The following is an 18,736-nucleotide window of genomic DNA, read 5'->3' as shown; positions in this document are numbered from 1 at the left end:
GGGGGGGGGTCTTTCCTTTGCGACGAAGGCTGCGCTGCAATAGCTGCGTAAAAAATCAGAATAATAATAATAAAAAAAAAACACAACCCGCAGCCGCACTGCCCCTCCCCTTCGGCAAACGGCGAGCTCTCCCCCCACCGCCAAAACCGAGTAATTAACGATGGGAAAAAAAAAACACCCTCAAACCCTCCGTGATCATGGCGATCTCTTCCGCCTTATATAAAAGGCAGGGGCACAAGGTGGATCCCGTAAGGTTGCAGGGCGGCTGTTGCGCAGCAGCTCCCAGCCCTCCCGGCTCCCCCGCCCCAGTGCCGCAGAGGGCCGGGGCGGCGGGCAGGCTGCCCCGCTCCCCTCTCCCCTCTCCTCCCCTCCCCGGCCCCCCAGCCCCTCGCTGGCTTTTTTTTTTTTTTTTTTTAATTTTCCTTTCCCTTTTTTTTTTTTTTTTTTTTTTTTTTTTCCCGTATGTGGGCAGAGCCCCTCTCGCCGTGCGCGCAGGGGCTGCAGCTGGCGGCACCCCCACTACTTGTTGTTTGTGGGTTTGGTGCCGGGAGTACCGGGAGGAGGGACGGGGGAGGCGCATGGCAGGGAGGGAGCCCTATATGCTGCTCCTCCGCTCAGCCACGCTCCAGACAGGCCACCGCTTCGCAGCGAGCCCGGGAATCCTCCCTCCGCCAGGAGTTGCAGTTCGTCTCCGATCCCCTTGGGATTTAAACCTTCTTGCATATATATATATATAATTTTTTTTCCTTCCTTCTCCCTCCTCCTCTTTTTTTCTCCCGTACAAAGTGGGGAAGGAGCTGCACTGAGGCAGCCCGCGAGATCTTGCAATATTGCTCCGATTTATCACTGCAATTATTCATAATTAATTACCATTTTTAACCTGCCCCCAAGCCGGGGAGGGAAGCGGGACCATTCTCAGCAAGAGAACCGTTTCCACCCGTACCAATAAAGATTTTTCTTTTTTTTTTTTTTTTTTTTTTTCCCTTTTTGCTAAAGGGGGAGAGGGTGGAGGTCAGCCCGGCAGGGAAAGGGGGGGGCAAGAAGCCGGCAAATCGAGCAGCCCATCAGTCCCGGCGCTGAGCCGGAGGCCGGGGAGGCGGGCCCCAGCGCCGCCCGCCGCCAGGGGGGCGAGCCGCCCCAGCCAGGTGATGGGCGTTTCGGCTGCGCTCCGGATCGACTCCTTGGGTTTCACTTTGGTCTGATCTAAGCAAATATGCAGAAGTACCGGCTGGTCTAGTCCTAAGAGCCAAGAAGAGCGAGCGAGAGCAGCAGCAAGGAGAGCGCGGCCACGCTCCCGTAGCGAGGGGAACCTACAAACAGCGGCAGCGCCGTAATTAAAACCCCCGCCGCCCCGAGGCAAGCCCCGACCCCAAGCCTGGATGCGGAGGACCCCCGAGCCACCCCGCTGCCTTTCCCCTGAGGGATGGTACTGAATTTCTGCGCGGCAGGAGCCGGCCTGCAGCTCCTCTCCATCAGCGTTGCCTTCCCTCCGTGTCTAAAGTGCACCAGACCGCGATGAGGACCTGGGCTTGCGTTTTGCTGATAGGTTTTGGCTACCTGTCCTTCACCTTCTGCGAGGTGGGTGAGAGCGGCTCGCTGCGTGCTCGGGGCTCCCCCGGGGACACCGCAGCCGGGGCTCGGGGGGAAGCCGGCGTCGGAGGAGGGCAGGGGGGCGCAGTGGGCTGCGCACCTGGCCGCGGGGCTCCGCGGGCATCTCCGCTCCCTGCCCCTGCTCCAACCCCTGCCCCTGCTTCTGCCCTTGCTCCTGCCTCTGCCCCTGCTTCTGCTCGAGCCCCTGCGCAGCTGAGGCCGAAAGCAAGTTGCCATTTCCCGCATGCCAACGGCGAAGTGGGAATGACCGTGCATTCCGCTCCTGAGCCGCCGGCTGCGCCTAAAAACCCCAATAATCTCCATATATACGCATGCATGGATGTGATATATTCTGTCTCCCCTGCGGTGCAGGCGGGCTGCGGTTATTTGCAAACAGAGCGGTTTCGCGGAGCCGCCCGGCAGCGGCCGCCCCCGCGGCGCACGGCGCTGCACGCAGCCGGCCGCGGGCACCGTTAGTGCCGCGGGCACAAGTGGGGTGAGGGCCCCCCCGGGACACCGCTCCCCGCTTCTGAAGCTCGCCCAAAGCTGGGGGGCAGAAGCAGGGGGGCGGCCTGCCATCGGATCGCTGCTCCCGGGGGCGCGGAGCCGCGGCTGGGGCTTGCTACAGGTGGCCCCCGGGGGGACAAGCACGGTGCTCGGCGCTGCGGGGGAGGGGGGGACACGACGACTGTAACTTTTTGGGACCGGGGCCGTTGGGCACCGGGAGCCGCCGGTGGGATGCAGGAGCCCCTCGGGACCCCTCTCCCGGCCTGGGGGAGCCCGGCCCCGCTGTGAACTTTACGCCCGCTCGGGCAAACTTCGGCAGCAGGCTGCGCGGGCGGGTTTCCAGCGGCTGGAGGAGGGGGGCTCGGGGAAAAGCGGCGTTGCCCCGGCGGGCACGGAGCCCGGTTCCCCGGCAGGCCGGAGCCGTGCCGAGCCGTGGCGCAGTTCAGCGAGGGGCGCGCAACCCCCGCGGGCGCGCAAGCGGGGGCGGCGGGGCGCGCTCCGGCACCCTGCGGAGCGGAGGTGGGGAGGGGATGATTTTTTCCCCCTTGCTTCTCCCAAACGCGTCCTGCAAGCAGCCCGCACCCTCCTAAAAACCCCGACCCCTCCATCCCCATCCCCGCGGCGCCCGATCCGCGGGGCTGCGCGGTGACCCGCGGTGTGTGTGTGTGTCTTTGAAGGAGGCCGAGATCCCGCAAGAGCTGATCGAGCGGCTGGCGCACAGCGAGATCCACAGCATCCGCGACTTGCAGCGCCTCCTGGAGATTGACTCCGTAGGTAAATTAGTCCCGTCCTCCTTCCTTCCGCGCCGTCGGCCGCCGCCGCCCCGGGGGGAAGGCACCGCGGGCGGCCACAGCGCAGCGCCCCGCACGCCTCTCGCTGCTCCGGGCAGCCTCGCCTCGGGGACGAGACTCGTGCGGGGACCCGGCCTCCAGAGCCAGGCTGCCCTGGGCAGGGGAGCTTCATTTCAAAGGGAGGCGGCGGCCAAGGGGGCAAGATTGGGAATGAAAACTTCGGGGGGTTCAGGGTGGAGAGGGACCTAGTGACCCTCTGTGTTTTCAGACCTCTCCGTCTCTCAGCGGAGAAGAATTTCCTTAAGGTTTGTTGTTGCTCTCGCATTGCTCTGTTATCTTTAAACTACTGTCCTAGAGGTATTTAAAATATTTGAAACAATATTTATGAATGAAGTAATGTCTCTTCAAGCGCTGGGCTTTATTAAAAGGAAAATAAACCGTCCACGCTGATTTTAAACAGGAACCTGCGTATGAAGCTAACCCTGACAAATACACTTTTTCCAAAAGAAAATAGCGCAGGGTTATTTTCTGCATCATTAGGCATGCAAATGGGTGTAGTGAGAACGTGCAGTTCAAACAGATCATTGCAGCAGTAAATCAGACCGAGAAGCGCTGTATTACTCGGCTTCTTATCGTTTGGTTTCACTTGATGCACTTTGTTCCTGGCGATTTCTTGCCTTAGTTGAGAGGGGATAAACCCGGCACCTTTGATGTGCCCAAGGGAAACCTGCATCTTTCTGAAGAACAAACATGGAGAAAAATGAATGAGTTCTTGCTTGCGTTGGTACTAGGCCATCTCCTTTTAAACCATATGCTGTGTATTTTTGTAAAGTCAGTGCCAGGTTCAATCACCTTCATTCAGCATTGCAGGATCCTTCTAGAGTTTAACTCACTGCTTTTAGTATAATTCTGTATTAATGAGCAGAAAGGCACTAGGAAGATGTTTTACAAACATAGCTTTCAATTTTCATGTGATTAGGGAGCAAACAGTTTCTTATTACACTGAAAATGGGAATATTTCTTTCTTGCACAATACTTTACCATAGAGGCCAATTACTAATTACCAGATCTGTTGGCATTGGTTTAATATTTTTGGAGAGCAGTGCTTCATCATCACTGCAATTAAAGAAGCTTTCACAACAGGGAAGGGGTATGCAATACATATTTCCCCACAGAAGACTGTTTTGGACCAGACAAGTGCACTACTGCTAAAATCTTTTTCCCAGTGAACTCAGTGGAAGGCTTGGCTGTTGTTGCAGAAGGGCTGGATCTGAAGACCAGGATTTTAAAATACTGCATGTTTTTTCTGCACTTGATTCACTATACTGTAGCTACCAGAATACATTCTTTTTTTTCAAATACCCCAGTGTAACAAGCACATGCTTCATTTTTAAATACCACTTGCAAGGAGAGCAAAAGTTCACATGGCTCCATTGCAAGAGAATCAAGCAGACAAGTGAAGCAACGGCTGTAGCTAAATAAATTAGTGGAGGTAGCGGAGGAAATCTATTTCAGAAAATAATTGTTTACGTTGTGGCAAATATCATCAGAGGATGCATGACCAAAAATTGAAGAGGTCAGCCGCAAGTTTACCATTTCATTTCGCAGTTTCTGTGCAATTTGTCAGTTTAGAAACCATTAGAGAAACAAGACATACATATTTTACTATTTCAACATGAAACAGTAATGCCTTAAGACATGAACTCAAAACAATATTTAAAAATAAAATATTCAGCCTTTCACCCTGTTCTTGCTTGTGTGAGTGCTCAGTTTCCATGCTTGCTAAGCCTCATCCGGAGCTGTGCAGGCAGGATTGGATCTTCACAGACAGTAACTACTCACTCTTTGCTATCTACATGTATGTTTTCTGGGCACAGTCCTGCAGCCTTTACTGTCATGAGTAATTCTTACTAAGGGTTTATCAGAGTGACTAATCGAACGTTGAAATTTCCATGTTTTCTTCAGTAAACAGGATCAGGCCTGTTTACTATATTTAATATTAGCTTGGATTAGCAAATCAAACGTTTTCTACTTGTCACTGATAAGATGATACTTCTGAAACATATTTCCTTAGGGCTGCAATTGCATTTAAGGAAGGGTTACTTCAATGAGGGCTTGTACAGTAGATGTATTTCTGTTGAATAGCATATACTGATTTAACCCGGGGATCAGAATAAAAACACTCCACTAATTATTTTCTCCTTCATTTTAGTGCATGGTGTTGCCAGTCCTTCTGCATGCGAGTAGCCCTGTTTAAACTCAGTGGGTGGACTTGAGAATTAAGAATGATCTTGTAAGGGAAGAGCTTGCAGGATCAGGCATGCATGCAGAAAATGTCTGATATTCTTGAGTAACAAGGCAGAATCTTGTGGAAAATGAAGGAAGAACAGTCATTTTCTTTTCTGCAATGCAAAGCATATATTTTTAATTGGGAAAGTAAGTTTTGTAAGTCAGAGTGGGCAGGTTTTTCTTCTATTCTGACAGATTTGGTCGCTATATTGTAGCACAGAGATGACTGATAACCCCCTTCATAAAATTAGAAACCACACCCCCAGACCATCTGGCATATTACTTAAAGAAAAACACTACCCAACATGGAGCTTATCATTGTTTTCAGAAAAAAGAAAATCCAGGCCAATTTGTCAGAGCCCAGTGCCGCGTGTCCGATTCAAGAAGAAATCACAGTAAAGACAACATGAAAATGCTCCGTTTATATCAGAAAACAGGCTTCTACGTTAATTTGCTGCGACTGGGATCCTTAGTCAGCAATGGGGTTTCATTGGCATGACGGAGAGCAGAGGCTGACCCTATTTAAAACAGAAAGCACGCACGATCCCAGGAAGTAGGCAGCTGTAGCGTGCAGAGTACAGTTTTACTACTAACAGACGAAATCACCGAAACGGGGGCACTTCCTATATTCCGCCTCTGAAAGTTCTTTTGGCTTAGCAGTGTGGTTTTTCTCATCGCGCTTCACCTCTCCCATCTGTCCTGTGGGAGGTAGAGTTCATTTCATCACCTATTATGTTTGCCTCCCGCTGGGAACAGACTTTCCCCCAGTCATCTCCCTGCGTGGGGAAATGCAGGGCTGAGTGTGTTTCATTGCATGGTTTAAGGGCATCAACCACAGGGTCACCTTAGGCCATGTGAATTTAACGGCCTGTGATTAAGAACTAGCAGAGCAGCTTTTTGTTAGGTGGAGAAACTTCTAAATTAACAGTATGCATTCATGGAACAGTGTTAGATGTCTGCATCCCAGAGCTCAATCTATTGGAAAACCTTCTGTTGACTTTGTGGCTTTTGGTGTGGCATGTAAATTGAAGACATTACAATACCATGTGTTAGCTTTCCTTGCACCTCTTAAACATTATGAGAGGCGGGCATCTGCCATGTGTGTCCTGTGTTTCCCTGAAACAGATAGAGGGAATACTCCTCCTCCTTTACAGTTGGTTGATCACATCTAGGTAAAGGGGAAAAAAAAAACACAACTAAACAAAACAGGATCTTGCAGGCTGCTACTTATATTTCCTTTAATAGATCAAAGTTGAAAACTTAATGACATCTATCTCTGCATTTGGATGTCAGAAGGGCATATTTTGCATCAGCCAGAAAGAAGATCAAACAAACAGATTGACGTTGCCTTGGGCTTTCTGGCTCTAGGACCGATTTGTAAGACAGACCATTTCACTTTATTGTACCTTGCACTGAATTCCTGGAAAAAGAGATAATGAGAATTTCCTAAGCTGCTGCTGTTGGTACTAGAAGTCTTGGACCTATACTTTTTGGATGTACATCAAAGTGACATCTAGAAGGGTTTGCGTTAAGGCTGCGTACACTGGGGATTGTACCTCACACGTAAAGTTGTTTGGGAAGGAGATGGCAATGTGAAAATGTAAAATGATAAATATAAAGTAACAGTAGTCTTAGGATGCTTTCCACATGCTTTTTTTGGGAGAAGAGTAATCACATATTGGCAGGATGTCACAGGAACTCTGTGATTTATACTCCATGACCTAGTGGAAAAATGCCAATCTGGCAAAAAAGAACAATTTCAGCTACACTAATGGATTGACCAAGGCTCATTGCAAGAGTTTTTCTACCCATCATTGATATGTTGTCAGTACATAAAAGATTACAGAGAAATTTCTTGATCAGCTGCCATGAAAACATTTTTTTATTATTAAAACATTTAAAAAGAGCTGCATTAATCTGGCTCCATGCAGCGTCCTCCATCTTCACTTAGTGACAAGCAGTGTTCAATTTCTAAACTAAGAATCATCCGTTTCTAAGCTTTCTGCTCTAAGCCTCATTTTGTTTGGTGCTAAGCACCCATAAATTCCCATTTTCTTTGCTAAGAGCTGAAACACCTTATCCTGCAATTTCATGTTCCTAAGTCAGTACAGTGGTGGGAAAAAATGATGCAAATTAAGACATGATTTGTTGAGGAAACCTTCTGCCAGATTGTAAATTAGGTATCAGGCTTCTTTAAAGTCAAACTAGAGAGAGCTATTTGTAATTACTGTAGCATCATTGTTCTAATGAAGTAAAATAAAGTCTTCTAGCCACACATCCAGAGACAAGTGTGGATTTCAAAACTGACTTTCTGATTTTTCAGCCCTGCTCGGGCAAGATTCCTGTTGACTTCAAGATCTCTTGAAGTGCAGTGATTTTCCCTTTGACTTCATTGGGAAGTGGAATTACTTCCAAATGCCTGTGGGGATCAAAGAAGACCAAGTGCCTTAGCATGATAGTGTTGTCTGACACCAACCATTTGCTCCATAATTCTGTTTATTATAAAAAAAACAACAAAACAACATCAATGCTTTGGCGATAGAAATAATACAATTTGCGTTGCATAATGCATCGAGGTTTAACTGGAACGTGTTTTGCAGTCTGCCGCGCTAGCTGTGTAGATCTCTTTTTTAACCCCCACAACGAGACATGAACTTATGAAATAATATACATGCCTAAGATATGTAGTGAGACAGTGAGATACAGTATGAGCCAGAGGCCTTCTTCACCTTAGAAATCATCTTATAAGCAACACATGCTCCTCGACATGTCATTTTTCTTTATAAACATAATGATAGAATATGGCTAATTGCAGCTGAGTTGAGCAGTTAGATATAAGCACATGGCTAAACATATTGGTTAGCTGATCATACTATTCCTTTAGTCTTACCAGTTCCTTTAAACAAGACAGCAAGAAATCAGTCATGTTAAAAGGGAACTATGCCAGCGTGTTGAATAAGGCATTAGGACCCGTGGCTCAGGCTGGCATCATTGACGGTTTCTCTTTTCAGCGAGATGGCTGTGCCCACCAAGCACTCAGGATTAATGGCATTAGTTTTGTGTTTAATCTTTTTTAAACACCGTTTGCATGCAGACAGAGATGCTTCTTGCTCAGAGCTTAGCTGGGATCTTACACTGAGCAAAATTTCTGATGCTTTCTTTTGAGTATCACTTCATTGCCTCAAAGTGAGGGAGAGGTCGTGACTATCTGAACTTGCCAAGAAGGAGGTCAGTATTAAGGTGTTGGGTGGCTGAGTGTTAGGGAGCGGAAAAGGGCTGGAGGAAGATCAGAACGGATCCTCATTTTGCATAACACCGTTTGGGGTCAGGTGGATGGCCCGGTGCCATTGGAATGGGATGCAGGAGACCTGGCTCCGCTCCCCCGCTCAGTTGCAAACTTCCTGTGGGATCTCTGGCAAGCCTTTTTATTTACCCCACAGATGAGTTTTGTGGAGTATGGGGTACAATAAAAGCAGAAATAAAATGCATTAGTCATTGCTGCGCTACGTTACAGAACTGGGACTGCAAATAAGGCTTGCAGTCAGCTAACCTGTTAGGTTCCAAACTTTCCCGTCAAAATCAATGAGAAGCAAGCACTCAATGTAGGAAGACGGAGCCTACTTATTTCGGTAGATAGAAACTGGATTTCACAATGACTTACTTCAGACAAGGATCTGGCCTGCTGATGAGGAAAACAGGACCAATGGGTGCTCCTGGCGCTATGTCTTGGAACTCCTGTTTCATCTTGTTTTAGCTAACTATGACAGTATTTTCCAAAGAGTGAAAATACACCTTGAGGCACAGAGCTCTTTTCAAGGTGCTGAAGATGTCACTGTCTTCTTGTTTTACCGGGCTCTGCAGGTGATTTCACAAGTTGCATGCTGTTTAGGGCAGGATTTCTTGGAGGGAAGAGGAAAAGAGCTGGTTTATTTGCAGAGTGTGCCCTTTACGATGTGTGTTTCTAATAAAGTAAAGAATAAAGCAAGTTACAGAGTCGCAGTCGACTGTGCATGCAAAGAGAACAAGAAGCAGGGAGCATGACAGTGCAGAAGACAGAGGAGTGTAGGCTGTTGGTAGCATGTAGAGAGGGTAATTGAGTACGCTGTAATAACCATTTACATTTTTTTGGTGTACATCACAGTTTTCTTTGGAACCAGCAGTGAAACCTTGAAACTCTCCAGTGACATTATAGAGGGCACTCCAAGCGGCAGAGTGCTAAAAGTCTTAGTTTTGCTTTACTGGAATCTGCATGCAGTCCTCAGTCTGCTTATATCTTCCTGATCCCTTGTTTGCAGATTGTGCTTGCCGTTTTCAGAACCCCACTGCATGGGACACGACCTGGACTGCTTCACTTAACAAAACCAAATAGTTGGAACAGTTATTTTATTTTATTTTTTTTAATGATAAATGAAATGCCAAGTTTTCCATCTTTGCTTTTTCTCATGGCCCTTTAACCCATGTGGTAGGCTTATTTAGGGAACAAGACAAGCCTGGATGCAGTCCCAGAGTTTGCAGTAGCTTCAGATGCCCCTCCAAAGGTTAGGATACTTCACAGGGGATTTGTTCTGCAACAGAGAGGCTAAAAGGAAACCCATGCTAGTTACTTTTTGCTTTTGATTCTGTCCTAGTACAGTCCTGAAAACTAAGCAAGAGAAAAATTACAGAGGCAGCATTGTTGCCGTTGGGTGTGTAATACCATATTTTCTACTGTAGCCTCATGCCAGAACTTCAAAAAACTTCTCAAAATAAATATTTCCTATGAAATATTATTGTTCTTATTTCTACACCTTTCCAGTAAGAAAAGCTTTACTATGCCTTTCACATAAAAATGCAACTGTTTTACTTTAGATATGGTTCTGTGTCACAGACTACGCACTGTTTCTGGGGGCTTCCAGTAAAATGGATATTAGAATTATGTTGTGCATGCTTGTACATGACATTTCATGTTTATGTCTTCCCTGCCTTATACCCTTGCAATTGCACTGATAGGAATTATGTTAGACTAAATACAGAAGGATTTGGTCTTGTGCATATGAACAGCAGTTTTATATGTATGTAACAGTACTGTAACAACATTCAGGCTAATAAAATAGCTGAAGTTTAATATTTTGTTTCCTCTTTCAGGATATGATGATGTTTCAGAAACAAACTTGAGGTCTTATAGTGTTCATTCTGCTAAACATGTGCAAGAGAATCGTCCTGTGCCCATTCGCAGAAAAAGAAGCATTGGTAAGAAACAAGCTATTTGTACTTAGGGAGTAAAAGCAGAGGGGTTGCTTTTGGTCAGCCAAGCAGGACATTTCACTGGAAAAATGTGACACACACAAAGGAAAAAAAGGCCATTTCTAGCTTCTGTCTTTCTTTCTGCACAAAACGAGCTGTTGCCTGAGAAGCTGTCTTCTGGAGGATGTCCATAGGAGACAGACAAGCACGAATTCTTTACATTCACTTTCTTGTTGCAGCATGTTAGAAAGCTAGACCTTGGTTAGAAAATGCTGTGATATTCAATGTATAATTCATAGTGTGGGGAACAACTACAGCAGTGTGCTTTAAAAAACATCAACAGTTGGTAGAGTTTTCAGTACAGAAGCTCCACAAAAGGAAACAGCTTGACTCTTTATTCAAAAGAAAAAAACAGTTTATCCCCAAAATTAAAAGCCATTGATGGAAATGCTAGGGCATTGATTTCCATCATTGTGTAGGGCACCAGGCATGTTTACAGGGAATTTTTTTTTATTTAAATACTAATGATGGTGATCCAAGAAAGTCCAAATACCAAATTAAAGAGATGCTGAGGAATTTTAGAACATGTTTTATAAGCAAAGCTTGTTCATCTGATTAGATCTGACTGTTTTACCATTCTAGTCAAAGGCAGAAAATATCCATGTTCTTATCTATTATGGGTTATTCCGAGTCAATATATTCTAACTTTAAGCTCTGGTTGTACGCAGTAGATAGCACAGCATGCTGTCAACATGGATTTGCAGTGTGAATTGGCAAGCGTGCGTGTCACATTGAATGCCTCTAGAGAACAGCGGTTCTGAAACAGTCTGCTACACTTGGCACCCTGCTCTGCAAGGTGTTGAATGCATCCCCATAAAAGTCAGTGGGAACTGGATATGCTCAATAACTTGTAGGAGTTGCCAACTATCTTGCATTATTGGATCCTTTAATTTTCTTGAGTTCATGGCACTGGGGATTGAGAATAATTTTTCAGTCTATTTAGATGACCAGAATGTACCTCTTTGAAAACCAAGCCTAGATTTTCATGTTACAGGTGCAGGCCAGGCCTGAACTTCTTGTGCTTCAGGAGTAACTGAAGAAGCGCAGGCAGCATTCCAATTCCCTGCCCCATATGACCCAAAGCTATCACTGCTTCCACTGAAAGGCAAAAAAATCCAAGCTGTCTTCAGAGAACTTAGCTCCAAACAAGCAGTCTCTGCGATTGCTATTATTTTCTGGACTGGCTTAAATTACCAGCTTGACTTCTTAGGCAGTCCTAAGTTGAAAACGATGCCTAGTTTGGAGTTTTCATGGCAGCAATCATGCATTGCAGTGGCAGAGAGCTACATGTTTTAATGCTTATGTGGCTGAAACTGCCATCTACAAGCTCAGCTTACCTGAGACCAGCAGCAAATTTGTTTAGCTGAAAATTACACTGCAGGTTCTTCAGTCATGCTACTCTTGTCATTTTGCCTCATTCAAAAGAATAACAAATCAAATAAATCCCAACAGGTACAAAGACTTGATAACATCAATTTAGGGAAAAAAAAAAAAAAAAAAAAGCTGCTGCTCTTGGGGATGGTAGATGGACCAGACTCCCTGATATGAGGATGTTAAGAGTGTGTAAGTGGAAACCCAGGACTCAGAAGTTTCAAGCTGGTGCAGGTTGTTTTCCAGCTCAGCCAATTTGGGTGTGATAAAAATATCCTCAGTGCAACTTCTGCTGTGGCATTTGCCAGGTATTGCATGTTTGTGTGATAATATATGCATGCAATGATTGCCCCAATACTGTAAAATAACAGCTGCTGTTAAGCAGTCATTATGAGGCTGTATTGGAGGATCATCTAATCGGGAGTAGCCTCTGGCTTGCTGTCACTTCTAAAGAGCCAGGCTTGCCTTATCTAGTGGTATGTGCTCCGAGCTATGTTGGGAGCCAGGCCATTGTCATCTTGCATTTTAGGGCTGGGTTTTTGGCAGTGAGTCCAGACTTTCTGTAAGGAAGCACCCACAGCATAGTGGTAGGCATACTCGGCACTGGCTTGTCAGGAAGTGGTGCGAACTGAGAGCACTGTCTTAGCCCTGGCTAAGGATGCCACTGGTAAATCGGCAGTGTAAAGTATCTGGGCACTCTGAGGTGAGAGCAGCTGTTCACCTGGAAGTGTGAATTTCTTCTGTTCGCAGAGGAGGCCATCCCAGCTGTCTGCAAAACACGGACGGTTATATACGAGATACCTCGGAGTCAGATTGATCCCACCTCGGCCAACTTCCTGATATGGCCACCTTGCGTGGAAGTGAAACGTTGCACTGGCTGCTGCAATACCAGCAGCGTGAAATGCCAGCCCTCACGGATACATCACAGAAGCGTCAAGGTGAGCAGATCGTGGCTGCAGAGCCCCAAGAGGCTCCGCCTAAGTCTAGAAACTTCAGGTATTGTGGCTGAATCTTTATTATCCATCCTCTTAGCAAGAGGTTCAGATACAGTGCTCCTCTCTATTTTAAATGAGCAGAGGGCCTTTTCAAATGACATCATCATTGGAAAATCTTGGGTTTGGATTTGATTTTCACAGGATTCCCTTTAGGTTTTTCTCTTTTTGTAATTAAAATAAAGTTGATTGTGTCTTTCCCATGATCTTGCATGGTACAAATCTTAAAGTTAAGAAGATAAAATGACTCAAGGGGCATTGGACTTAAAAAAATAAATAAATCACAGTATGGAATGCTGTTTTCTTAATTAAATATTATGCAGGCTAAATTGGGCTTTTATATTTGACAACATAACACTTTTGATCTGAAAAAATGTGTTTCAAATTATCTTACCCCAGGGATAGAAGACTCAACAGCTTCATGCTGTATTTACTCATTAGACAAAATCCCTGTTGCAATTTTCCAGTAAATACTACGTGAAATATTTCTTGTGTTCATTAGGCTTCACTGTGTTCTTATTTTTATCAGTGTTTAAACAAGTAATGTTGATTTACATCAGCATGTAGGAGATTAGACTTACATTTACCATTTATGCTGCTAAACCTCTGAGTTCATGTTGCTTTGAGTATTTTAAGTGCAGAATTTGTTAAAAAACAAAACAAAACAAACACATTCTTGAACATAAAATTGCCCAGCTCAACATACTTATCTCTGTTTGGAATGGATTTCGTTGAGAAAGGTGCTGTTAACTCATGTAGTGCTGTATGTTTTAGACACAAAGAATGGCATCTGGGCCAGTTCATTGTTTTTCATACACACAGGCAGACATCTGAGAAGGACTTCTTTTTCTTTTCCTTTTTTGAACATTTGAAAGATGTTTTCACACACAAATAAGCAAGAAACTTGTCCCAAGTAATAGAGAAATCTTTGATTGTTGCAGTCCCTTGTTGCCCAGGGTCCCCAGGGGCTCCCTAAAAGCCTTGAGGTTGCAAACTCAAAAAACAAGTGGCAGCACCTTTGCAGGATGTCATTGCTGGGTCTGCTTCCTCAGCACACATAGTCTCTCACTCAGTCTGCTGATACGGTTTTAGGGCTTTTAGATTTGCATTCATTTTAATAGGGTGCAAGCTAAAAGTAGGCTCAGCTGAGCAGCTGCTTTTTGTGGTTGTGTAAATATATTGCCACCAGCAATATCAATATACGTCAGCCAGCTTTGGAGGACTTTTTTTTTTTTTTTTTCCAAGCTCCAAGACTGCTCCAAATAGTCATTAAGTAGAAGGGAAAGAAAAAGGACAAGAGGTCAAGCAGGAACAGGATGTTCATTGTAAAGGTTTGTAGGCTGACCCCACTGTCACACCAGAAATCTCTGAACAGAATCCATATTTATGCCCTCCAGAGTCAGATCCTCTTGTAGCTTTGATATAATTAATGGTTTTATGAGCTTTTTTTGCCAATCTGACATTCAGAGCTCAATGTCTGCTCATGCCATTAAGTAGCTGGCCCAAAGTGAGGGTCTCTGGAAAGGTAGGGGGAGCAGTTTTGGAGAGCCTTCTCAGCTGTTCCTGCAATGCGGTTGGAAAGCTGTCTTGTATTTTCCCCTTATGTCAGACTGTATAAAAGCCCTCTTTTGATTAAACATTGAAAAGGCTTTCCCCACTTCCTCTTCATTGACAAGGTAGTGAGATCATAGCTGGCCCATTCACACTAGAAAAATGTTCACCCAGAAAGGTCAGTAAGTGGGTTTGCATCATCTAACAGGCTAAAGCAAAGGGTGTTTTCTTTGTCTCACTGAGGGCCACTGTAGTCAAGGTTAAGAGACAGCCGTGGCAGTGTGGGAGGAGCACTGGAGGGGCTTGTATGGGGCATTCCTTTCTTGGGGACGTGACTCAAAGGCTACAGGGTTTGGGAATGTCCTCATTTTGCCTTTACTGAGCCTTGGTTAGGTGCCCAGTGTACTGTTAATGGGTTTGTGGAACTGGAGCTGTAGGGAGGCTCCAAGCCAGGGGCGTTGGTGACATGGCTTCCCCAAAACTGGTCCTCTTAAGGTTTCCCCTTCGTGGGGTAGATGAGTGAAAGAGAGGCTTCCCCTGCACTGTAATGGATGTGGAGAGCACAGCCCTCCTGGTCCTAAAGAAATCTCTATTCAGTAAGCTGTACCCATAGAATGTTGCAAAAATGTGATTGAAATGAAGTGTCTGGTTGGGAGTTACACTTCAATAGGAAGGAAGGAGGGCATTGCGTTACTGTCTTTCTGATAGAGGGATGGTGACAAGGATTGGTGAGGAGGGTCATTGGTGTCTGTTACAGATCCATTTCTTCTGCTGTCTGCAAAAGCGTTTCAGTAACATCTGCAGATTCTGATGCTTCTGCACAGTGAGATCAAGTATTTACCAAGTACTAGACCTTAATTTATTCGTGGGGTTCTGAACTGAGTCTTCCCAGGAGATTTTTTTATAATGTTCAGCATGATGTTCTTCACGTTTTTGGTCAGGGCAGCAGAAAACAGTTAATATTACAAAGCAAATCCTGCCTATACTCCTAATATTGAATAGTGAAGCTGAGTATTAGTGTTGATTGCAGCAAGGCTTGTTTCCAAACTAAGAAATGAGCTAAACCACCTCAGCTCTGCCTTCTGCTTGGCCTTGGGCCATAGCCATACGTGCTTTTTTTGCCATTTCTGAATATTCAGTGTTGAGCTGATTTGGAAGAATTTAACCTAGTTCCTGCAGTAAATTAATATGAGAGAAAGACCAAGAGAAAAGGAGCCAGAAGGGAGGGAACACAGGAACTGCTCCTCGGTTGTTGTTTGGAAGTAGAGAGGTTTTCAAGAGACAGACAAAACCACAGCAAATCAGTGTGAGCTGTTCAGCAGAGCTGCCCAACACCTGAAAAGGTTAAGAAGGCCTTGTAGAGTGAACTATGTATGTGGGTAAAATGGCTGTATGCAGGTTTAAGAACATTTTTCCTCAGTGACTCTTTCTATCAGTAGGATAAGCAGCACTTTGATTTAGCTGTGACCTAAATGAAGATTACTGCCAGCACACAAACGGACCGGCAGGCAGGTCCAGCTGACAGGTATCAAAGGTCAGTTTGGGAATGGGAGAAACAAGGGAAACCCTGTTCCAGGTGAGATGAAGACTGAAAACGGGAGAGGTGCCCTCAGAGCATGAGGAGAGCTCTGCTATCCAAGTCATTTGCCAAAAGACAAGGCCTGGCTGCTCTGTCCTAGGGTGCTTGGACATGGAGACCTGCCATGACTGTACCCTGCTGAGGGGGCAGTGGGGCTGCTGCAGGACCCCCAGGCTCTGTCCCCGGGCCCGAGGCTGTGTGCCCTGGCTGAAGCATGGCCACTGCACCATAGGAGGTGGCTTCCCCCTCACTGCCCTCTGGAGGCCTTCCCAGCATGGCCCGTGGTGGCCTCTGCCTCTTGCACCATTGGGACTGCATTTATGAGCACACCCGCTGCTGTGACAGGGCTGCCCCTGCCTCAGGCACTGCCAGGGCCTTTTCTTATCCCAGCAGCAGTGACAGCACCTTGCATCCCTGGCTCCGTGCATGGAAAGCTGTCCCAACCCCACCCTACATAACTGTGCACAGAGCTTCCCTTAGGGATTTTGCTGGAGGAGTGCCCTGTGAATGTCTTTAATTGGGTTTTTAGCATGGGTGGCAGCCAGGCTCTGAGGCGGATGGCCTCCCTGCTGCTTCCTGTCCCTCCTGTGCTGGGGAGGCGCACACAGCTGGCACAGTGTCTCCTGGAAGGCACTGTGCCCATCCTGCTGTCCTTGGAGCGGCGGCTCTGGTCCCACAAAATGCACAGTGACTTGCCAGGATCCCTGCTCAGTCCTTCTGGTGCCTTTGTGCTCTGTAGACCTGCGTCTTGCTTGCAGACCTGAGGGCTGTAAAGATCACAGTTGTGAGGTGAGGGTAGGTTTTCCCCCATCATGTCAGAACACACCTGCTTTAATATGGGAGAAATAACTAATCCCAAGAATCATCCTCATTCAGCCATTGTTTTGGTTTTATTTCCCATCATTTATTTAGCCGTCAGCCACATGAGTTTCACTGCTTACTGTGTTACAAGGAATTTTCTGTATTGAGACTCATCTTGCAAGTTCCTGCCCTTGATAAATTCTGGCTTTGTGCTAGAGGTGTTCTGTATGCTTTTTCTTACAGTGTTGCTTTCCACCTGCTGCTACTTCCAGATATAGTCTCTCATGAAGGAGCGCTATGTGTTCCCATGATGTTCCATGAGACCAAATATTTTTCTGGCCATCTCAAAGAGTTTGGTAATAATACTCATGATAGTAACTGCACAAGATAAACACCAGGAACAAAAATGTAAAGAAGAAAAAAGATGCTAACAGAAGGCCAAATCCCATGCTATTAGCATAGCCATCCCTGTTTATAGCCACTGAAAATCTGACCTGCAACCTTTATCGTTTTAGATTAGCATTAATTACAGATCCTGTTTGGCAGCAGGTGCTAGGAGATGACACAAGCACAGCAATTTAACTCTATTGTGTGCTGTTTCAGTTTGAATGTTTACAACATACTGAAAAACATCATTCCTTTAACTTGTGTAGCATGAAACAAGGGAGTGAGATGTATGCTGGATTGTATATTAACTACAGCACAGTAAAAAAAAAAAAAAAAAAGACCTTTAAACTGCTTCTTAAATTCATTATGATCCTTTTCTTCATGGCATCATCTTTTTTATTTTTTTAATTTTTTAAATTTTTTTTACTGTTGTTTAATACCAAATAGCCATAGGAACTACATACGTATTTCAGTTTGGACAACAAAGCAAAACAGGGACAGACTTCGTAAAGCTTGATTACAGTTTATTTTTGTTGCATGTAATTTTCAATAAGTCTGGTGTATTCCAACAGCTGTAATAAGCATGGCAGATCTGAAAAGTGTTTCATGATTGCTGGGTCTCTTTCTTTGTCTCTGGTGATAGAGGTGTCTTAATTACTGTTTGTTTTTGTAAATTTTAAGGATTAGTCATCCTTTGATGCCAGATGAGTCAGTCTTACCATACATTTTCAAATCTTTGTGTTCAAAGGCTTGATGGAGTTGGGTTCTGATAGGAGATTTTGAAACATGCTGCTTCAACCCATAGTTAATCTTCAAGCAAAAGCATTCTTGTATGTCACGGCCAGCTCTTAATCTGTTTATATGGAGATCTGACAGTTTTGGAAGATACCTTTTACTGTGGACATTTTAGTTACTGCATCTGTCTTTCTGCAACTTTAGTTTTCTGGATAAATGAAAATAGTCTCCAGATCCTGTTGACAGAAGAGGTGGTGACTAAAATGTGGATTTGAAATCCTGGCTCCGTGCAAGCAATGGCAGATCTCCCATTGACTTTAATAAGGCCAGGGTTTTGCTCTAGCTTCTGTTACTGTCATTCAGAGGTCCCTGGTAGTTTTTTGTCCACAGAACCAGAAGAGTGTTTCTGGGAACTGGGAATGTGATGTTTTTTCCAGCCACCACTCTCGTTTTGTGAGAGTGTTGTTCCATTTTTAGGAGGGCCAGGGAATGGTTTTTGCAGTGTGAAGGTTGATTTGGAGCATTAAAACCCCACCAAACACACAAGTAAAGTATTACCAGGAGAGTCTGTAATTGTGAATGCTTTATTTGGTAGTAGCTGGAGGTTTTGCTTGGGCTGGACTTTTTGGCTCTGTCATTTAACTTCTTTATAGGCAACCATCCTCTCTTGTTCTTCTGCTCCCTCATCTATCTCATTTATAATGCATACCTGTGTTATGTAGTCTTCTTGTTTTCTGGGACAGACATAGTGCAGTCCTCTTTTGTCAAATGGTAGATAAATCATTAGTAGGACTGAGAAGACATGATTTCATTTCAGTGCTTTCCATTTCAAGCAAATGGTTACCACCCACTCATGCAGT

General features: G+C 45.4%; 1 protein-coding gene across 15 annotated transcripts in view; it reads left to right on the top strand.

Moving 5' to 3' along the window:
* Window positions 1-536: 536 nt before the first annotated feature.
* PDGFA (platelet derived growth factor subunit A) overlaps window positions 537-18,736 on the top strand; it is a 34,415-nt gene continuing 16,215 nt past the window's right edge. For 3 of the 15 annotated variants that reach the window (XR_011101785.1, XM_068700003.1, XM_068700002.1), the window contains exons 1-4: window positions 555-1,578; window positions 2,775-2,871; window positions 10,302-10,406; window positions 12,582-12,769. Coding sequence is in view for 7 of the 15 variants with exons in the window: in XM_068700003.1 (XP_068556104.1) it covers window positions 1,516-1,578; window positions 2,775-2,871; window positions 10,302-10,406; window positions 12,582-12,769 (453 nt within the window). In the remaining 8 variants the exon portion in view is untranslated. Of the gene's footprint in view, window positions 1,579-2,774; window positions 2,872-10,301; window positions 10,407-12,581; window positions 12,770-18,736 lie in introns of all 15 variants that reach the window. The other 12 variants (XR_011101791.1, XR_011101790.1, XM_068700006.1 and 9 more) reach the window with 10 other exon arrangements.

This window comes from Anas acuta, chromosome 15 (assembly GCF_963932015.1).
Source record: "Anas acuta chromosome 15, bAnaAcu1.1, whole genome shotgun sequence".
Taxonomy (NCBI): Eukaryota; Metazoa; Chordata; class Aves; order Anseriformes; family Anatidae; genus Anas; species Anas acuta.
Note: the sequence above shows the minus strand (reverse complement) of the source record. Positions and strands in the feature narration are given on the sequence as shown.